Source organism: Paramacrobiotus metropolitanus, unplaced genomic scaffold (assembly GCF_019649055.1).
Source record: "Paramacrobiotus metropolitanus isolate TYO unplaced genomic scaffold, Prichtersi_v1.0 Parri_scaffold0000080, whole genome shotgun sequence".
Taxonomy (NCBI): Eukaryota; Metazoa; Tardigrada; class Eutardigrada; order Parachela; family Macrobiotidae; genus Paramacrobiotus; species Paramacrobiotus metropolitanus.
The window spans coordinates 96,692-116,981 of NW_026570300.1; the positions used below are offsets into that span (position 1 = coordinate 96,692).

At 41.5% G+C, this 20,290-nt stretch overlaps 5 protein-coding genes and 1 long non-coding RNA gene across 7 annotated transcripts; 4 read left to right on the plus strand and 2 right to left on the minus strand.

Annotated features, from left to right (window-relative positions):
• Positions 1 to 1,533: 1,533 nt before the first annotated feature.
• LOC129595608 (serine/threonine-protein phosphatase 2A regulatory subunit B'' subunit gamma-like) lies at positions 1,534 to 4,958 on the minus strand. The gene is made up of 4 exons (XM_055492667.1): positions 4,556 to 4,958; positions 3,947 to 4,399; positions 2,176 to 2,598; positions 1,534 to 1,912 (listed from the first exon to the last, which is right to left on the minus strand). The coding sequence occupies exons 1-4, from the start codon at positions 4,838 to 4,840 to the stop codon at positions 1,769 to 1,771; spliced, it is 1,305 nt and encodes a 434-aa protein (XP_055348642.1). The 5' UTR covers positions 4,841 to 4,958; the 3' UTR covers positions 1,534 to 1,768.
• Positions 4,959 to 5,202: 244 nt separating this feature from the next.
• On the plus strand, positions 5,203 to 6,621 carry LOC129595617 (deubiquitinase OTUD6B-like). Its single transcript, XM_055492676.1, has one exon. The coding sequence runs from the start codon at positions 5,519 to 5,521 to the stop codon at positions 6,422 to 6,424; it is 906 nt and encodes a 301-aa protein (XP_055348651.1). The 5' UTR covers positions 5,203 to 5,518; the 3' UTR covers positions 6,425 to 6,621.
• A 245-nt stretch (positions 6,622 to 6,866) lies between these two features.
• On the plus strand, positions 6,867 to 8,829 carry LOC129595634 (39S ribosomal protein L40, mitochondrial-like). The gene is made up of 4 exons (XM_055492692.1): positions 6,867 to 7,274; positions 7,372 to 7,542; positions 7,978 to 8,176; positions 8,525 to 8,829. Exons 1-4 carry the CDS (start codon positions 7,141 to 7,143, stop codon positions 8,633 to 8,635), a joined length of 615 nt encoding a protein of 204 aa, XP_055348667.1. The 5' UTR covers positions 6,867 to 7,140; the 3' UTR covers positions 8,636 to 8,829.
• Positions 8,830 to 9,235: 406 nt separating this feature from the next.
• On the plus strand, positions 9,236 to 13,889 carry LOC129595582 (sorting nexin-17-like). The gene is made up of 3 exons (XM_055492632.1): positions 9,236 to 9,609; positions 11,686 to 12,067; positions 12,580 to 13,889. Exons 2-3 carry the CDS (start codon positions 11,717 to 11,719, stop codon positions 13,537 to 13,539), a joined length of 1,311 nt encoding a protein of 436 aa, XP_055348607.1. The 5' UTR covers positions 9,236 to 9,609; positions 11,686 to 11,716; the 3' UTR covers positions 13,540 to 13,889.
• Positions 13,890 to 14,498: 609 nt separating this feature from the next.
• LOC129595589 (uncharacterized) lies at positions 14,499 to 16,441 on the plus strand. 2 transcript variants are annotated; one of them, XM_055492644.1, is made up of 3 exons: positions 14,499 to 14,794; positions 14,892 to 15,110; positions 15,941 to 16,441. In XM_055492644.1, the coding sequence occupies exons 1-3, from the start codon at positions 14,659 to 14,661 to the stop codon at positions 16,171 to 16,173; spliced, it is 588 nt and encodes a 195-aa protein (XP_055348619.1). In that variant the 5' UTR covers positions 14,499 to 14,658; the 3' UTR covers positions 16,174 to 16,441. The 2 variants fall into 2 exon arrangements, with proteins under 2 accessions (XP_055348619.1, XP_055348620.1); XM_055492645.1 differs by having other exon boundaries at positions 14,501 to 14,794; positions 15,030 to 15,110.
• Positions 16,397 to 17,793, minus strand: LOC129595590 (uncharacterized). Its single transcript, XR_008691340.1, has 3 exons — positions 17,550 to 17,793; positions 16,895 to 16,990; positions 16,397 to 16,738 (listed from the first exon to the last, which is right to left on the minus strand). It is a non-coding gene; the product is annotated as an uncharacterized LOC129595590 (long non-coding RNA).
• Between the last annotated feature and the right edge of the window lie 2,497 nt (positions 17,794 to 20,290).

A 20,290-nucleotide genomic window follows, 5' to 3' on the forward strand; every position in this document is an offset into this window, starting at 1 on the left:
GGTACATTATAAAGTACAACTTACAAGTACTTGCAGTATCCTGCTACTCCACAGTACTACCTATGGAGATCGCCATGCGGTTGCCGGAAGATAAAGGAACTTTTATACTATATCATGCACAGAACTGAAGATTTGGGAATTACTCGTATATGCATCAGACATATTGGGAAAACTACAAATTTCTGGGAATTGCTAATATTCTATGAAGGTCACCATTGTGTGCAACCAGCATCACATATTTACAGAAAGGGTCAGCCTCTTTTTCCAACGCTTAAATCCATTACACTTGTCAGTTGTCGACTGCTTGGCTACAGGACGCGCATGCAACGAATTTAAGCCGTGGGCACCGGAAGTAAACTTAACTGCTAGCTGGACAGCCATTGGCCCGTTAGTGCACGTTTGTAAATTGTACACGCGACTGACGCGAGGCTTCTATATATAGCAGCGCGGTTTAGCGGACAATGAGCTAAACCAGTTTATGAATCGTCCATTTTCATTGTCATTTAACTGATCGAGGCGGTGAAATGACGACAATCAGGCGGTCAGCTCAAAGTTGTGACACAAATGTGCGGCCGACCATGGGATTTGATTCGCGCACAATGGATCTCAAGACTTAGTATCAACCACAGTTTATATGATGAACAATGCGGACAGAGCGTCCTTATATAGATACGAGCTCAAGACTGAAGAGTTTATGAAAATTAATGCGGTACGTGTACAATCTGTACTCGTTTTACCTGTACTGGTTTTATCGTTCAGTGGCGAATCTAGGCGGGTTCGGACGGGGGGGGGGGCTAGAGAACTCACACCAAAGGGGGGAGTATTCTCTCGCGTTTTCGGCGACCTCGGGCGTAAAAAAATTCGCAACGTACCCCCCTCTTAAGAATTTTTTTGACGTCCGAGTTACGGGGGGGCATTAGCCCCGGGAGCACCCCCTTAAATTCGCCACTGTTATCGTTAATACTGTGTATGCGAGTATTAATGCACTTTAACAATACACCGTACTGTACTGTACATACTGTATAAAAAGTGAGTAACATAGATAATTATAAACTTAATTTCGTACTAATTATTATAATCATGCCACACCCACTATCACCACATTGCAGTATACTTTACAACATAAAAGCGTGCATGCATTTCGAAATAACAAACAAACACCTCGAAAATCAGTTTCACGTGAATTTGTGTATAATACAGTATTTATATGTAAGTAATACATTACGTATACAATATATAAAATTTTAGATGAATTGGGAGATATCAAATTACTTATTGCTGTGTGCAAGCCTTACGCGGCTCGCGCGGTTGAACAGTAATTGCTTAAAAAGCGTGAAGTACCGCTGCGTTATAATTATAAGCACTAAACTGGTCTAAAAAGGTATATAGATATAAGGTATTAGACGGCTTGATTAGTGAAAGAAGTTCCAAAAAATGTGTACTACTAGGTAAAAATGTGTTCCAACTTCCAACTACTTATAATTAGTGAATATTAGATTGTTTGAGCTACAACATACATACTTCTAGTGAATCGAAACATTTTGGTTTCATTGAATAAGGGCGCTGACTGACCCACAGAATCACACCTCTCAAGATATTTAAGATAACTCACAATATTAAGGAACTGTTTTACAAACAAAACATCATTTTACCAAGCTGTACATGCTGAGATTGCAACACATCATTTGTGCAATTTAAGGAGATCAAAATACCGTAAATATCACACAGATATACGGAGACAGTACTGCTAATTACACGGAACGAACAACTAAGTCGGCGATGCCAGCTGCTGCTCACGAAATTCATACGCCAGAAAGCAGTCCTTATCGATCAGCAAACCGACAACAGTCCCGCCCAAACGACTGTGGATCAATTCGGGAAGGGTTATCCATCCGTATCGTCGACTGGGCACCTGCAACGCGCAGTAAATTAGTAACACAACAAAACACAAACATCACTGTTACTAGCTGCAAATTTTGAAACGAGGGAAAGCAAAGCTAATCGTTCATTGTACACGCTCTCCTTCTACGTCACTTCATGTTTGCAAGGCGAGTTTGGTGCCAAATGCCATCACGATACGCGCCATAAAATTTGAATTTTTCATATTATTAACAAAATATACTACTACGTTTTCCTTGGTTCGAACGTCTAAATTTGACAAAATTCTGCGCTTACCATATCGAAAATCTCCGCGACGACATCCGCAAACGTCGGCGGATGCACATTATCCATTAGTAGGAGCTTTTGTATATCTTTATAAAAATAGTAAATTGTCTGGCGGTCGATAGCGCCTTGGTGGTTGACATCCAGGATCCGGAAGAGAAACCGCACCGCCGGTGCTTCGTTTTTGTTGCCCAGTGCCAGCACCACGTCCAGGAAGGTTTTGTAGTCCATCTCGCCTTCATACGTCAAACATTCTTCGTACACTCTCCGCACAAAAGCTTCCGTCAAACTGGCTTTGGGATAGTGGACGAATTCTTCCCGCGATAAAAGCCCGTTGCGCTTCCGGTCCAGAGACAGATAGTCGTTGTATGTGTCCATACTGGCTTCCAGTGTAAACCAGTTCTTCTTATCTGGCTTCTCGCCAGATTCTCGAACCTAGAAAAAAATGTAGGAAAAACTTTCCATTTTTTTCATAAAGTTGAGACACAACTTCTTTGCGCTATCGTAGAGGAGCGTTGAACTAAAGCCAATGTACTACGAACACACCACGAATGACGATTAATCTATAACGACAGTAAAACAAATGCGCGATACAGTAACAGACAGTTACGTTACAACGCTACACTCAAAACAGCCAAAACGGTAGTGTGAGTTAACTACAGTTTTTTCAAACGTAACTTCCGACTTTTAAGGGAGAAATGAACGATTAATAAAACCGGACTTCATAATTACAGGATATCTAAACATACCTATTAGCCAATTCGACAAACAGTACATCAATGTTTGCACGTAAATACACCGTTTTATTGGCAATAGCCACCCAATTATATTAACAAAAAATGCACGCGCTGACACCCTACGTAGTCGTTAGAATTTAAACATTAAAAAAACAACCAAATTCCCGTAATACTTCTATGGGCTATGTTAGCCTATGTACGTAGGTATTTCCAGCACGGCTTAAAAGTTCACCAGCAACTACTATTTTATTCGTACTGTTTACCGGCGAATGGGTTTCTTACCAAGCACTATTTAAATTCAAACAAACATGTTACAGAATTCTTTAAGGAATCCAAAAAAGTTTTCAACAACTTACAGGTACGCCACTTAATTAGCCATGTTGCTTTTGAAAAGGGTTATTAAAACAGTTGGCAACTTGGTTTTGGTTTGATTTGTTCAATTATATCCGTAAAAATACAGAAAAGAAAGTTTGAAAACGAAAAGTTTATAGTAAAACGTTTTGAAAGAACGTTTGATTTGATTAAAGAGAATTTCGTTCAGCATAGGGGTCTATGGCAAACCGCCTCGTAGACCTCCATGCTGAACGAAATTCTCTTAAATCGCAAATCAAACGTTTCTATCAAAACGTTTTACTTATAAACTTTTCGTTTTCAAACTTAACTTTTTTTTCTGCATTTTTTAAGCTGTGGTACGCACGGATTGTATGAATTTGAACAAATCGAAAAAACACCAAACCTGCAGGGGTTGCCCAATGCGCAGCTGTTTTGGTAATTCCACAAACTGCTTTTCAAAAGCGCCTCCTGGCATACAGTAAGTGGCGTACCTTACAGTTATCAAGTAAGTAATGCAACACTCTAAAAGTTGCAATATACATAAGAACGAAAACCCCGCGCCACTGCTTAATATACTACCTAGGATCCTAAAACCTACGTAATTATCATTATCGAAATATTTAACCAAAAAGAATAAAGCAAATCAGTTTTGACTCAATCTACTTTAGCGCTGTTGTGGACTTTATCGGCTTTCTGGAATTACTCCACCTTACATCCATCAGTTCCTGCATGAGTGTCGATCCCAATACGCGGGTGATCTTGATCTTCCCCTGTTTCCCGGGATCGAGAAAGAAAAAGAACTTGCGCAGCACGGAGCACACATAAAACTTTTTAAAGTCGGGATCCATGCGGGCCAGCGAGTCAATGGTGGGAATCAGCTCATCGATATACTGCTCGAGATCCGCTTCTTTGAGGAAACCATTCCCTTCCAGATCGTACAGCGACAACGCCAACCGCGTCCGTTCCAGCCAGACTTTCCGCACCACAAAATTGAACAGATCCGCCACGCGGATCAGATTGCTGTCGCGGGCGTTCTCCGTGCAGATCAACGCGAGGAATGTGGTCGGACGGAGGTATGCTTGCACTTTGGGCGAGGATGCGCGTCGAATGGTGGAATAATTCTTATATGTCAGATAATGCTTCTCCTCCGCTTTAGCATCGGAATTCTACAAGAACAAAAGTGAAACCGATGAAATAATAGAAAATAAACGCTGAGAAATCAAAGAAGAATAATTTCACGGATTTCTGAATGCTAAATATGCTGCCGCACAAAGACAATGCGACAAATTTTATTGTTAGGAACGCTGACGCTTATTGCTAACCTGCGACGAGCTCTGTGCATGCTGTTGGAACAGATTCCACAACTCCTGTATTTCTTCGTTGTCGAGGATTTTGGCATTCAGTTTCGATAGAGCCATACCGCGCGCCTCTTCCAGCAAACGGAACTGGAGCACATTATCGTTAGGCATAATACGACGGTAGAAAGAGGGAAGCTGTTCAGATTCCATGGATGAGCCGTCAGATTTCCATTTGGCATAAATTTGACGCGTTAGCGCCTGTTCCGGAGGGGGAATGCTTTCCATCGGGTCCGAATCGAAGACTACCATGTTAAAATGTGATAAGTGTAGGATTCAAGCGCTTAAATTTTGATGATAAATTCAACGAATGCGTAAGCACAAGGTAAAACAGGAAAGTGAAATAGCTGATAAAAGTGTCAGAAAAGTTTTTTTTATGATAAATTGATAAAACGAAAAAATTAAGACTTACGGTCACTTACCATTAGAAAAGCCAACCACCAAGTCGTTTTGGTTACAGTACTACTGGCATGGATACTATGGGCGGCTGGCAGGAGGCAGGTGTGTCGCAAGGTAGGCCGCCGTTATTCTGGAATGCTGACAGGAAGTCTGATGCAGCAAGCTACAAACTGCAAAAGTGCAAATCAAAACAGATCGTCAGAATACATCCAAGAATGCAGAATTCCAAGATTTCAATTTTAAGTTAACAACTTAACTGTTAACAGTTAACTTTGTAAGTTTTTTTACTTCTTTTGAGTTTTTCTCTGATTATTTCAGCCGCCCCAACTTTCGTAAGGTATAAATAAACGTGATCCTGTTGTCACTTTTGTACCTAGGAGTGGCTGAAAGAATTTTCAGCAGCAACGTTCAAAGTCAGGCAAACTGGCCGAAACTGCGTTTGCCATCAATCTTTCCGTGATATTGACACTCGGTCATTATTTTCTTCTCCTTCTTCTTTGTTTGTATCTCTACTTCCGCAAAGATAAACAGATGGACGAAGAGGATATCCATCAGCGGCATCGGAGGGAGCTGAAGGACCTCCAGACCAAATGTACAACGCTGAAGAAATCAGCACCCGTTTCCGACAAGAAACGTCGCAAAGAAGTTCTCGGGGAGATCGCCGCCCTCGAAAAAGAGCTCCAGGAGCGTCATGAGCGCGAACTCGCGGAATTCCAACCCAAGGCTACCCTTCCAACCGAGCCCCACACTGATGGGGACGCCTCCGTGGATGAGTTGAGCGGAGAGACAGCGAACCTGGAGATAACGCCTGCGGAGGTCGCCGAGGTCCCGGACGGATCTCCCGTGCATTCCGACAACGAAACCGCCACGGAACCCGGAAAAAAAGCCACCCGCGCGCAACGGCGTCGCCAGAACAAGCAAGCCAAACAAGCCGAGCTGAAAAAGTCCCTGAAACCCGACGACACCGGTCCCATCCAGGTGTCAGCGCGCACCATGGAAAAAATCAAATTAAAAAAGATCCTGGATGAGAACGGGCTGCGCGTGGTGGATATGCCAGCGGATGGCAATTGCCTGTATTTTTCCCTCGTCCACCAACTGAAACTGCACGGTGTGGAGAAGACCGTGAAGAGTCTGCGGGAGATGGCGGGCGGTTTCATGCGAGCACATCGCGATGAATTCCAACCTTTCGTCCATGAGGATTTCGATGAGTACTGCCGGGAGGTGGTGGAGACCAACGCCTGGGGCAGCCAGGTGGAGCTGCGCGCCCTCTCGGCCGGTCTGCAGCGGCCGATTCGGGTGCTGCAGGCGGAGGGACCGGAAGTGTTTATCGGTGAAGAATATCAAAAGGAAGCGGTGCTGCCGTTGACTGTCGTCTTCCACCGGCATGAATTAAGTCTCGGGGAGCATTATAATTCCGTGATTCCCAAGGATGAGTGAAGCGTGGAAGACACTCAGGCGTTTTAAGTCCGTTTATACGTGATTCTTTGATTTGTTAGATTTTTGTTTTAAAAATATGTGATGTTGGGCACTTCTCAGTTTTCCGTGCGGAAATGTTTTACCACAACCAGTTGTCAGTTCTAGTAACTCCAGTTTCGCATTGTTGTATCGCTGCGACATTTATCGCAGTTGGTGTATTGTATCCATAAATATTAGAATGATGAACGTTATTATGCGTGCGATGACAAGATGCGATGAATAAGAGTAAAACTTCAAAACTAAAAGCAACACAAGGAGCGTAATAAAGATGCGGTAGCATAGTGCAACGAAGTATGCGCAGAAGGGGCTTGTACAGCATTTACGTCTATAAGTGCGTCGGATAGGCGCCTCAACCCTCCAGTGGAACTTGCAAGTTTTTCGCGAGTGTCATTCGATGGTTTGCCAAATTGTACTTCCAATTTGAAAGTTTCAAATTTATTTTCGTTTCGTAACTGTCGTCAAGTTTTCCGTTTGCATATTATATTTACAGGTACTCGTCAGTTATCATTTATACTTCGTTATCCGTGGATAACAGGCATTTGTCCTCTCCATGCTTCTTGATTTGTGGAACAGCATGTTGTGATCGTAGTGACTAGTCACTAGTGAGCTCATCGCGTTTCTGGTGCGCTGTGAAATTCTTGAACATACTTGGATTATTGGATGCTCGATGTCTGGATATGATCATCAGGATGAATGTCTTGCGGAGCTTCCTCGCCAGAACTTTCCCTCTCTCATCTGCATGGAGCGTCCGGTCCGCATGTCCCTTCCACACGTTTTCCCCCGCGTTATTCTGGACCAACCCGGTTCTTTGGTGAATAATATGAAATTCATGAATTCAGGAATTAATTATGCGTGTATTCACTACCGCGCTTCAAGCAACGACCCGTACATATTATTGTAATTTATAGCGCGGAACCTATGAAAAAGAAGAAACGCGTCGATCCCGCGGTACTGCGGGCGAGGGAGGAGCGCAAGAAGAAGAGGATCGAGAAGACGATCAGCAAGCTTGCGAAGAATGCGCAGAAACTCAAGCCCATTGACGAATGGGTCGTCCCTAAGCAGCTGAGGCTGGAAATGAAGTTAGTAACATCTGTACAGTACTTACAGGATGTTTATACAGTTATCAAATTTTTACCGACCATAAACTGTGTAAGCACTTTTAGTCCAGAGCGTCGCGTTTTTCTTTGACTGCTGTTTTTTCCAGTTTCCGCTAATTGGAAAGTGTGTAATAGAAACTGGTAAATTTTATATTTCTTGCTAAGATTGTGTTTACAGTTTATTGTTAGTTTCTTAGTGGCATTACACTCGTAATTATTGGCTGGTACATAATTTCCTTCTCTTTTGTTTTCTTTATTTAATAAATTTTAACTGACAGCACATGAATGGTTAAGAATTGTTTTTCGTTTTTGGGTGAATTTTGCAAAGGAGAAATGTTTCACTTGCAGACTTGCTCTAACGAAAAGTAGAATTTGTTTGCTTCCGTTATTTGTTCACTGTTTTGTTTGTTTTGGTAGAGAGAGAACACGAAAGCCTCCGCCCTTGGAAGAAGAAGAGTTGGAACGGCGTGCGTTACTGCGAAAAACCTGGACGAGATACAAGCATTACCAGTATTTAGCCGAACAGGATAAACTCTCCACCATGGTCATGTCGGCGGAAGCTGCCTTGCGTGAGCTGAGAATAGAATCGGAGGAGCTGTATCAGAAAGCTGTTCAGGTAAACATATCGTGATAAGTTAATTGCAGTTTCTAGATTAATATTACTTACTTTGTTCTGCTTCTGTTTGAATTTTATTGCAAATTGTGGATGTGTGGTTCGGTTTTTGCGTGCTCCGTGCAATTCGGTTAATTTTCAAAATTCTTCAATAGTAAATTTAAAGAAATAAAAGTATTATAAAACGTGAGATACGTTAAGTCGTTAACATACCAAACAGTCGCGGTTAACGGAATGTCGGCAGTTTACTAAGTACTGTAGTAGTGTTTGCAGGATTAGCGTGTAGTCTTCTGTCCCACGACGGTATTTTTATTCTCTAATTTTTAGGTTTTGGTTATTTTTGTTTTGCAGTTGGACAACATGAGTTTACCAATCACACTGAAGGGCCCTGTCAACACACCACCGATCCCGGGATATATCTCACCAGATGGCGATTATTTGAACACGACAAGGAAATGGTGACATCTTTTTTATTGCATTATTTTATCGTTTGTTGTTTTATTTGTACCGGTATATGTTTCGATTGCCTGTGAAATGTGGATTTCGCGTTTATGAGTCGAGTCAGCAGTTGTTAAAAACGTTGAAAAACTGAAAGAAAAAGATTATAGCGAAGAAAAACGAATCGCCGACCCTGGTGGGTGGCTGTTTACGCATGGCATTACATTAATTTTTGGAGTTTGAGAATTTAACTAACACTGTATTAGGTTTAGTGCAGGAAAACGCGCTGCAAATTGGCAAAAAGAATATTTTCGTCAGAAAAGTTGAAAGTTAATATATGCGAACAGGTTTTAAATAAGTGATTTTGATGTCCTAAATCAAAGATTTAATGAAACCTTAGTAAAAGATTAAGTTATAAGTACTTAAATTTTAAAATGGGAAGTGGCCGTCTCACACGCCGTTTCGATTGGTTCACCACCGTCCAATAGGAAATGCAAAATGGAGTCAGCACTATTGCTTATTGGTGCATAGTATTCTATAAGCCAATCATGGTCCGTATAACACCAGCACACCTGCGACAGGCAAGATTTGCTTCTGGTTATCTGGTATGGCTGAATCCGAAACCTGAAAATATTCATATCGGTCTGCGTCAGACTCATTACGAAGTAAATTGATAATGCGCATGCATCTTAATTTGAAAGGAAATTTTCTGGGATTGTTTCGCGTTCGTTGGCATTATCATTCTTGTGCGTGTAAATCAATTCCCCAAGAACTGCAGCATTACTGTGGTTGATAACATGACCTGAATTAAGTCCACTTGACGATGCTGGAAATGTGCGTGTCGTGTGAGCATCGGAACAAGTTCTCAAGCCAAACTGGTTTCTGTTGATTCTGTTTTCCCAAGTGTTTTGTGATTTGAATGATTTTCCACCACTGCGTCGTTTTTCGGTGTTGACATTTACTCATTCCATCATAGCGGATTGTAGTGGGGAAAAAAGGTAAGACGCTGCTTCGTGTCTTGATGAGTGTAACTTAAAGTACCATGTTTAAATTTAAACTACCTTTTTAAAATGTAATGATTGCAGTCCCACATAAATCACAACGATTTTTGTCGACCTTAAATCACTGTATGTTGTGGACAACATTTTCAACTTTAAGTGTTTAATGACTCTATAAATACGAAAAAAACTGAAACTAGCCGCTAGCGTTACCGCAGCTGAAATTTATAAATTAATTTAATTTTGGAAGTACAGAAAAAATTGTCTGTTTGGAATTACCTTCTGATGCTGACGAGTGAGTCAACTCATTTCTCGGTAATTAAAAATCAATGCCAAGTGGGTTTGCTATAATTTTTTATGAATGATGTTTGCGATTTCTTTTTGGGAGTTGTAGATAAGTCATGAAGCTGTATTGTACACTGTAGTGACTGACTGACTGTACAGTGTACATGGTTCTGTCAACTTCTGTGCATCAATTATTTCAAATTTGCGTTTGCCATCTGAATCTTGTATCGTGCACCCTTGTTGATTTTTATGTGTTTTTAAATTATCCAGAAAGAAGTGTTTTTAAGTGTATGTTGTAGGCTGATCGAAATAAATTTCCAAATTTAATGAGGACAATCGGTTTGTAGGCACACTTTACAGCGACGTTTGCTGAGGTGCACTTTTGACTTTCTTACAATATTTGTGCATTCCAACGTTGGTCAGCAGAAAGTCACTACTGCGATTCTTATCTGTTGTTCGATCTCTAACGTAAAGATGAAGCGAAATATTTTTGATCTGTCGCCAAATAAATCAGTAAGACGGCCCGAGACTGCGGGGGCGGTGTACACAGCAGGCGGAAGGCTGAAATGGATTGACTAATCGTAAATCGTAATACATAATTGATAGTAAATTATGGTGTAATGTGATCCCGAAATAGCTTCTTCGGCTTTCAGACTTTTCGGTTCATTGGCTTGATAAAAGCCACGAGAGTGTGGTTTTAAACTTATAATTTTCATGATATTGGTAATTTGAACATTATTTTGCGTCATCTTGTATCGACGTTGACGGTCAACGTTCAGTTCTTTTATTTATCAAATTAGTTGAAATTACGAACCATTGAAGAAATTATTCATTTCACTCGATTTTTGGCTCCGAATTCTTCGGACCTCAATTAGCGGTTTTTGCTTTGATTTTTAACCGCCGTTTTTGTTTGCGAAAGTTTATTTTGTACATATGCACTAACATTTTTCTTTTAATTAATTCCTCCGCCATGCAGTCAGCAGTGCTCTCTGTTGTTGCTGTTTGTTAGTGAATTTTTGTATACAGTAATATATTGCAATATGATTTCAAGCAGTAGTTTCAGTTACCAGTGCTCGTTGCATGTTTTGCTCAATTATAAGTGTTCCATAATAAAACAGTTGCCCGGTTATCTACTACGCTGTAAATCCTCATTAATTTGTACAATACTCGTCTATACACTACTTACGATTAATGTCTGCTGTATAGCTAATACTGACTTAGCAGTAATATTAGGTAATGTTAAATGTTAATTCACTTCAACTTAATTCAGTTAATTGCTGATTTGCCTTGTGGAATGCAAATGATTATCCTTCGATCGCTCCTTTGCCTCCGGCTTTCGATCCAAAAATTACTTACGGTGATTTATGGATCGTATTGTGGCGTTTTTGTGTTTCGTGGTATTTGACTTGACATATTGTTGACATAGGAAATCATTGTTTACCTGAATAACACCGTCAGCTGTTGATTATTGATATTATACTGTGTGCTGATGTGTTCATCGTGCAGTTACGCTACTATTAAGTTCAATAAATCAAATTTGGTTTGCAGTGTTTCTAGTGTTTTGGTAAGTATTTTTAAGGATTTTCTCTGCACTGCCGGCTGGTAACGTGCAGTAGTTGTAGGGAAACTGTTGTAATACTCGTAGTAATATAGTATTCGATATCAAAACGTGCCACTTCGTAGATTTAATTTTTTAAGTCAGTAAAATTTAGACGGTTAAAAACAATAAGTTTCTATCGATGAGCGGATAATATTTATTTAAGTTTTTAATTTTCTATTGATTGCTTGTAGATTGACGAATAACTGATTGCTGATTGGGAAGATGCATTTCGCCATTCTGGGCACGGAGGATCTCATTGACGCCTACGGCACGACGTACACCTCCTACAAACTGTACTGCAACGGGACGTACCATGGATCGGCTCGCTATCGGGAATTCGCCGATCTCCACAACGGGCTGCGCAATCATTTCAATGGCAGCCTGCCATCGTTCCCACCGAAGAAGATGTTCAATCTCTCTGCCCTGGAGGTCAATGCTCGCCGGGCTCAACTGGAGAAGTACATGCAGAATCTGGGACAGCTGCCCGAGGCGGTATACAGTGCACCGCTGCAGGATTTCCTGAAAAAACTTATCCTACGCTCCGCGCACGATCTGGATGCTTCCGATTTACAGGTACGAGTACAATTTATATAAGAATTTTGATTCTGCTCGATGTTTATTAATTGTTGTTTTGCAGTTTTAATTGAATTTTGTCAATTTGCACGAATAGTTCTGGTGGTTGCTATCGCGATTTTTAAGGCAGAGCTGCCTGGATTGTGGTTTTAAAAGTGTTTACATTCATTTCTGAATGGAGAAAATGCATGTTGATCGATGCAGTGCAAAATAAGCATAGAACATTTGATAAAGTTCTGCAAAAAAACTGTGAAATAAAAATTTAGTAAGTTATGGCTATAGTTTTCGTCTTGAATTTGAGCTGATTTTCGTAATTTCATGTAAGCCACCTGACAGTATCTGTACATGCAAGTCGTTGTGGAGATCTGATGATATTTTATTTGCCAAAAATTTTTAAGAGCTGTTTATCGTGTACGTTTTTTCTGTATACAAGTGTATGAAGTATGGAATGAATGTGCCGAAAAAAGGATAATGGCTTGTATAAACAAGCTTGAGCAGGATTGTTTGTTTAGGTATTTTTGCTCAACGGCAGTGCCATTTCCCTTCAGCTTGACCCGAAAACTTCCGCCGACGAGGTCCTGGAAGCAGTTTGCCGGGACATTAAACTCCCCCTTGAACTGACCAACTACTTCGCCCTGTATCTCGCCCGTGAAGACCTTCCCGCCAAATACATCCCTTTCAAAAAATTCGCACCATTCGAGTATCCCTTCGCTTGCCTCCACCTCAACAGTCCCCCGAACGGCCTATCCCGACCGAAACTGCGTATTATCCTGAAAAAATCCTATTGGGACGCCGAATTCGACACGGAAATCCTGGATTCACCCAGCCGCGTGGGCATCAACCTCCTGTTTGTAGAGACCGTCGACGCCATCAATCGCGGTTGGATTGTCCCCACCTCCGAGCAGAAAGCCCAACTGGAACACCTGCAGAGTAAAGGGTCCCGTCGGGAATTCGTCCAGTTAGCCCGCAACATCAAGGGCTACGGGAGTGTCCATTTTGGACCCGCCGTCGTGGACTATCCCTCTCCCGGCACCCGCACCGTCCCGTATCTGACCGGGAAGGATTTTGTGTGTCCGGTCAATGTCGGCGGGAAACAGGAGGCCGTCTTTCGCATTGTGAGGATGCGCTGCTGGCGCTTGTGTCTGTCGGAGACGTTCCGCAGTGGCGGTCCGGCGGAGCGCAGTCCGGACACGGCGTCGTTGATGTTCGAGTATCTGATGGCGCGGGAGCAGCTGCAGTGGGTGACGGTGGTGTCGGAGGAGGCCGTGTGGATGAGCGCGTGTCTGCAGAGTATGGTTGAGGAGTTGATGATGAAGAAGAGCGGGAAACGCATTGAAAAGTGGGAGAAGAAGGTGCGCAACGGCGGCGAGACAAACGGGCGGACGGAGAGTTTAAGCGTGAGTGTGACGGTGACGCGCAATGTGCGGAGTGACAATGTGGCGTTTGAGGGAATTGGAAACGATGATCTCTGAGCGGATGAAAATGTTTAAGGTTTCCCCTGGGTACTACGGATGTAAATGCTCAGTGTGCGCTTGAAATCGGCGTATCACGATATTTTTATACATGTATTAGGACAGATGTGCTCGCTTTCCAGTCTGTGAATTTTGCGCCGTATCGCTTTGTGGCCCTTCGGGGTTGTTTTATAAAATGTTAAAATTGTGACTATTTTATTTGTGTTCAGCGTTTGCTTAGCCTTGTTTTATTACCGCAGCAGAACCTTTTTTTTATTTTTCCCGATGTTGATGCGTAATTTTTGATTGCATCTTCTGGGCTTTTTTATTGTGAGGATTATTTGCGAAAAAAATGACAGATTTGTACCGTAGACGGTATGCGATATCATACATGTACTTGTACTAGTACAGAGTACTGTGTACAGATACATTCCAGTGATTCCACTACGCGAAGTAGTATCGTACTATGGACCACGCGAAGACCAGGCTTTTTGGGGGTACATCAACAATTAGAACAGATTTGTTCGTATTTTGTATGTAATTTTGTGCAGGAGTATATGCAAATGGATGTTTAAATCAACGTTCTATCCTGTAGAATGTCTTGTACAGAACTTCAGAGTACATAACAGAGCGGAGGCGGAAGCAGTTTATAAAGACATTTCTGCCAAATTACCACATTTAAGCAAAAGTACATTATGATCTGCAGTGTTTGTAAAATTAGTATTGTAAATTTAGCTAACTGAAATAAATAAACACATACAGATAATTCAATACTTACTAGTTTTAATTTGTTAAACTGTACATAATCGAAAATATATTGAATATAAAATGTTTCAATTTTTTAAGAGAGCGGCGTCACTCACTCACAGCCCACAGGCATGTAGATCGTCCGCACCCGTGCGTAGGTTCCGTTGAACTGAACCTCGCTCGCAACGCCACGCCACCTCGTTTCCAAACCGCAGTTGCTGCTTTCCAGCCTTTCCTGTTAATTTCTAAACTGCCAGTGAGCCGCTGTGAGCGTTCTGTTTTGGTTTTTTCCGTGATCTTGAGTTACTGCACTCTTATTTCGTTCCTGTGTTATTCACACAATCATCGCTTCAGTTGCTATTCTTTTTGCATAATTTTTCCCATCTTCCCGCCATGAATCGCCATCTACTACGCTGTCAGCTGGCACTGTATCGCGCCAGTAACAGCACCTTCACTGCGCCAGCATCCTCACCACGCTCCATCTCAACCACGGCGCCTGTCCTGAAAGCCAAGAAGAAGGACTTGACGGGTACGTACGGGATGGTGTGTCTATCACCGATTCCGCCTATTGTCGTCTCAGTTGAGGATCAGGCTCGATAGTGCGGGTGTTCGCTTCTCTTTAACAGCTATAAAAGCACGGCGTCCGCCGCCGCCCATGATTCCGCATCCCACGGCCAAGGAGATGAGCACTAACCCGCCTGATCCCCGCAATGAGCCCGGTTTTGATTGGGAGGCGTATAGTAAAAAGTTTAATTTTCGTACAGGCCAGCATACGGGCGCGGGACCGACGAATGTGGACAAGAAACATACGGAGAAACCCGCGCATGAGCGCGTATTATCCACAGGTAGATGAATATCACCGTAAAGTAAATGGCTGATTATTCAATACGGCGTGGGTAGCGAATTTTCTGTTTCCGGTCACATGGGTTGCATTAGTGGTAACCGAGAAGTACCGGTTGCGTCTGGTTTTGGTTATGCAGTATGTTTTCTAAATTCAGTAAATTGTTCTGGTGGACGATTAAAGTTGATTTGGATTGTTTATGTCCGAACGGTGTTATTTCAAATCAGATTAGATTTTCTGGGCCAGATTATTTGCGTCTATTTCTGCTTAATTAGGGTTTTTGCTTGTGTCGTTGTGAGAGACATACGTGAAGCGGAGGTGTTTAATAAACTTTAGTTACCTTATCGGCGGAAAATTAAATTCTGGAAATTCAAAAGAATAAACGGAACTCAATACGAGGATAAAAAGTTTTTGTTTTAGTTGAATACTAATTAAATACCACCTTTTGGACTGATTTCGGTGCGACGTCTGGAATTCGCAATTTTTTGTTGAAATTGATTTGGTACTGTAAAATGTGTGCATTTATTTTGGTAAATTGCCATCACCTTGCAATCGCTTGTCGGTTGGATTTGTATCGCATTTTTAGAGACGTTTTATGGCTTACCGGCTTTTTCCGATCCGATAGAGTAATTGGAATATCAGTTAATGGATTTTATGAAGACTCTTATAATGTAGTACTGGTAACAGTTTATTGTTTGATAATCAAGTGCATTTCGAGTAGGAATAAATAAATTTAGTATGATTTTAATTTCGACTGAAAATTATCCCGCTTGCTTGTTTGATTTTTTAACTGATTGTTTCCTGAATGAGATGTATTTGTATTTTCTTTCACAGGTGGAATTTCAAATGCCGCCGATAAGATCAAACCCGACGACTCGAAGGATGAAGACGACGGCTCCCTGGAGACCAAGGAGGACCTCTCCCCGGGCACCGCCAACAAGCAGGAGCTGGCCAAGCACGCCAAGAAGAGCCATATCCCACCGGAAATCGCCGGCAAAGTCCACGATTCAACGGCGGAATTCATCCACAAACAGTCGGGCGCCTCCTCCATGGGTTCCGGAGGATAGAAGACCCTTCGTGTGTATACGTTTCCGCGGGAAGAATGTGGCTTTTGTGACTACATTTGTCTGTAGATAGGATTTATCCGTTCGGTGTATGTTTTCCGTAAGAAAACATGATATGTGTGGTTCAGTTACGCTTTTGTGACTGGAAACAATCGTCCGTGGTTTGTTTTTCGTTAATAATCTTCTGGTTTCGTGAAAATTTTCGCGTTAGGATGTTAAAAAAATTCTTTGTACAGAAACGGCTTAGCGGAATAAAAATGAAAGAGTAGAATGGTTTTTGCGCCAGACTTGTGATTTATTGAGCATGTGCATAGTGGCACCAGTCTTTCTTAAACACTTCAGACAGATGTTCGTTATATTAACTAAGAATGCCGAAATATCTTTTTTCCGTACGTACTGAACGTTTAGTAAATAGATATTGACGGCATAAATTGTCGCGCTTATCCATTTTAACCTTGATACTGGAATTTTCAAGCGCAAGCGCGGAAAGGTCACGTGGTTAGCATTGGATCCATGTATTAACTGTACATCCCACTGATTTGCTATCCGGACGCTGGTGCGGACGTAACTGAAAAGGCTTTGTTACCAGCTTTGCTAGTTTCGGTTTATTACAGCAACTATGAATTAAGATTTACAAGCTCGGTCGTTTTGCGGGAAGAGATAAAATAATAGTGACGACTGGTTGGACTGTGCATTACCGGTTACCAGTATACTGTGTACTTACAGTAATTATGGAAGAGCAAACCCCAAAGGAAACCTTGAGCGTCCCCTCCTAAACCCCAGCCACCAAACTGCCGCTTCGACCTGCTGTGTACCGCATCTGCAAGGAATTAAAGAATTAACCGTATTCCACCGAATTACGTCGTAGTAACCTTACGAGTAGCGTTACTGTTTTAAGGGACCTACAGAAAAAGGAAGAAAATAATGAAGAGAACCATAGTTTTTATGAGAAAAAAATATATATATATACTGTACATGAGTGCAAGCTGTATTTCGAAGTGGGCTTGTAATTAAACGAAGAGGGTCATCAACAGACAAAGTATGGTAATTATAAGTGCAATTCGATCTTATAATTATGCATCTGTACATTTGTAAAAACATAAAAATCAAATACACGTCATTTACTGTAGTTGCGCAATCATAAGTATAAAGACGCTCACCAGAATGATACGATTATTACAAATTTAGGACAAAACGAAAGTCTTGATATATACATAAACTAGGTCATCGTAGAGTCTACATCCTTTAGGTCACCCGTCACCAATACACAACTTAAAATAAAATATTACCATTTCAGTAAAGCTACCATTAAAAGCAGATGTGCAATGCTTTGCGTTCGTCAACGTACGTAGTACGATTGTAAGATAATAAAACCTTACCATTTTGCACTGCTTGTGATCCCTCTGAATTCGATACGGGCATTGCATGAATATGCAGGATCAGTGTGCAAAACAGCGTCAGGAATATGCATAATTTCACTGTCGTAGCAAAAGCGGCCATTGTACATGTGATACGGCTGTGGGCAGGTGACCTTTTGTAAATTACCGGTGGATACGACGGTAAAATTATATATGGGTACACTGATGCCGCTGCTTCCGCTGATTTTTAGCGTGAAATAAATCTTGTCGACAAGGTTAGCCGTGTGAATCAGCAATACCGTGCGCGCATTTTCACGCCAAAATGCGTGTTTTTCTCGAGTGGCCGGAAAAGATTATGCTTAATTTGCATTTCACTTAATTTCTTTTGGCGCTAGCACAAGCCACAGAAATGAACAACTGACAGTACTAACAGTGCCGTTTGCAGTTTCAGTTAACTACTGTGTATAATTATAAGAAACGCCCATCCAATGCAGGAAAGAAGTGGTTGACAGCAGTCTTTTTGCCGGTATTAAAAATATCACTAAAGTAGCTAACAATTATTTGGACTGTTATAACTTATATGGATTAAGGATTTGAAATCGCTAGTTCAGTTTAGAGTTACTTTACACTGCATGATACTTAATTAAAATTCTACAGTTTCATGTGATTTTATTATGTACTGAAATGTTTACGTTATTGAAAATCGGGGGTTGTACAAAATATACTGTGTAGGTCGCAGGATAGGCGCGCAGGAAGCCTTTTTACTATGTCTATCATTTTGTTCTGCGTTTAAGCATTCGGTCTCCGATAAAATATTGTTTTTTTATACTTATGAACTAAAAATACAGTAAGCGTTGACCATGTAATAATTGTTAGTGGTAAATATGTTTGTAAATTTGCACTAGTGTTATCGCTGTTTATACGTATATATACCAGCCAACGCGCTGACGCCATGATCTGGCGCACATGTACAATACAAGTACTAGAAGTATGCATAGAATATTATCATAACGTTGTAATATATGGCGCCGCTGGTCAACTGCAGCATATGTCCAGCGGGTGCAATGCGCAGTCGAATTCCCCGGTGGCGCGGATGTTGAGTGGAGAAAAATAAAAGGAATTTAATATTTAATAATCAGAGCAGCCGGTAATGGATCCATCTGGGACGGGATATGTGTTTGTATCGCTGTACAATACAGTAGTGGGTGTCCACAGTCGACTGCGCTAAAACTGGATAAACTGCCGGGATTCAGCAGGTGTGGAACAAGTGTAATGGACTGTACAGTGCAAAACAGAATGTCGCGCTCTGGTTTTATGGATAACATTAGCCGGATCGCACAGTTTATCCTACTTGACCTTTTGACTTGCAGTGGATGATACGGCTGCTCATCCCGACGATATAATTGTGCACCTGCAACAATCGGACCATCTGACGTGGTTCCGTTCACTCCATCCATACGAGTACAAATGCAGAGGCTCTGTACATGAAATAAATACGCTGCGCATGTATATTTTAAAATATTTTCCAATCAGTGTGCTTAAACCGCATATGTAGCTTAAATTCTACAAAACTTTATCGCGGTAAAAAAATAAAGGACATACAGTAACAGCGACTGCATATATGTACTTGTGTACTTATATGATAAATTTTTACGTTTTATAATTAAATAATAACCGCTAGGCTGTATGTAAATCGGTTCTCTTACGAATAATTTATTGGTTGTACAGTATTGCTGCAACATTTGCACTTTCCAATGTTAAATCTGTTGTTTTCCCGCAGCAATATAAAGCCAGAACTCCTAATATTAGTTCAAGGAGAAATACATACGTAATTGGATGATCCGATTCGGATCAAAGAAAAGCCCCGGAAAGTTTTACTTTTTTCAGAGAGATATACCTAATATAACTGCTCAGTTCTGTTGTAGTACTCTAGTATTATACAAATAGTACTACAGTTACTACTGATCTTTGGATAAGAAAATGTCACTTAATATCGGGATTAGCGATCGCGAATAATTGTCGATGCAGCGCGCGTGACACGTGTCTTAAAGACGCTGCAGCTAGCGATGCTGGTTAATTCGGATGACGCGCACGTTTCCCGTGTCAGCAGAGGAAGATTAATTGCTTCGTACCGCCATGGTTCCGGAGCCGGTGCGAGGCTCTTGCTCGGGATGCGGCGGGATATGTCGACTGGCGCGCGGCGTATTTCCTTATCGGTAGCCGCATCGCGGACGGGCAGTTGCACGTCCTGTCTTATATACCAACGCATGCATCCATGCGAATCGCCCCACGAAATATGTCCAGTGGATGCGAATACGATCATTAGTCGGTATATACAACGCGATCGTAGTTGCTTATCTGGGCAGATGCCCGGTGAATTAAGGGATAATACGGCCCAGTTAATCGCGGCCCGTTCGTGTGACTTTTAAAATTAATCGCCAATGGAATTAAGAAATTTATGTTATCGCCATCGCATCCTTCAATATTATTGTACGATGTGTATATTGATTTTAGTGAACAGATACTGGATACAGTACAGTACATAACATAAAACGCTACGTGGGGTAAATCATAACGCTTAATGGAGCGTTCAGTGTCCATATTGTGCGATGAAATAGTATTCCAGTTTCGGTTTATTCTGGCCGCATTCTCAACTAAAATTATTTATAGTTCTCCCGCGCTTTTCTTGTTATAACTGTTCAGGAAAAAAATGTAACAGCTTTTTATTTATATTTTTGCAGTATAGGTATTACCTCAGGTAG

Excerpts from the sequence above, each read along its gene's own strand:
- LOC129595608 (XM_055492667.1), bottom strand. The coding sequence starts at position 4,840 with ATGGTAGTCTTCGATTCGGACCCGATGGAAAGCATTCCCCCTCCGGAA. Across the intron at positions 2,599-3,946 it reads TCATGCAGGAACTGATGGAT|GTTCGAGAATCTGGCGAGAA; the intron begins GTAAGGTGGAGT and ends ATTTTTTTCTAG. Across the intron at positions 1,913-2,175 it reads TCGCGGAGATTTTCGATATG|GTGCCCAGTCGACGATACGG; the intron begins GTAAGCGCAGAA and ends TGCGCGTTGCAG.
- LOC129595582 (XM_055492632.1), top strand. The coding sequence starts at position 11,717 with ATGCATTTCGCCATTCTGGGCACGGAGGATCTCATTGACGCCTACGGC. Across the intron at positions 12,068-12,579 it reads TGGATGCTTCCGATTTACAG|GTATTTTTGCTCAACGGCAG; the intron begins GTACGAGTACAA and ends TTGTTTGTTTAG.
- LOC129595634 (XM_055492692.1), top strand. The coding sequence starts at position 7,141 with ATGATCATCAGGATGAATGTCTTGCGGAGCTTCCTCGCCAGAACTTTC. Across the intron at positions 7,543-7,977 it reads CAGCTGAGGCTGGAAATGAA|AGAGAGAACACGAAAGCCTC; the intron begins GTTAGTAACATC and ends TTGTTTTGGTAG. Across the intron at positions 8,177-8,524 it reads TGTATCAGAAAGCTGTTCAG|TTGGACAACATGAGTTTACC; the intron begins GTAAACATATCG and ends TTTGTTTTGCAG.
- LOC129595589 (XM_055492644.1), top strand. The coding sequence starts at position 14,659 with ATGAATCGCCATCTACTACGCTGTCAGCTGGCACTGTATCGCGCCAGT. Across the intron at positions 14,795-14,891 it reads CAAGAAGAAGGACTTGACGG|CTATAAAAGCACGGCGTCCG; the intron begins GTACGTACGGGA and ends TCTCTTTAACAG. Across the intron at positions 15,111-15,940 it reads TGAGCGCGTATTATCCACAG|GTGGAATTTCAAATGCCGCC; the intron begins GTAGATGAATAT and ends TTTCTTTCACAG.
- LOC129595617 (XM_055492676.1), top strand. The coding sequence starts at position 5,519 with ATGGACGAAGAGGATATCCATCAGCGGCATCGGAGGGAGCTGAAGGAC.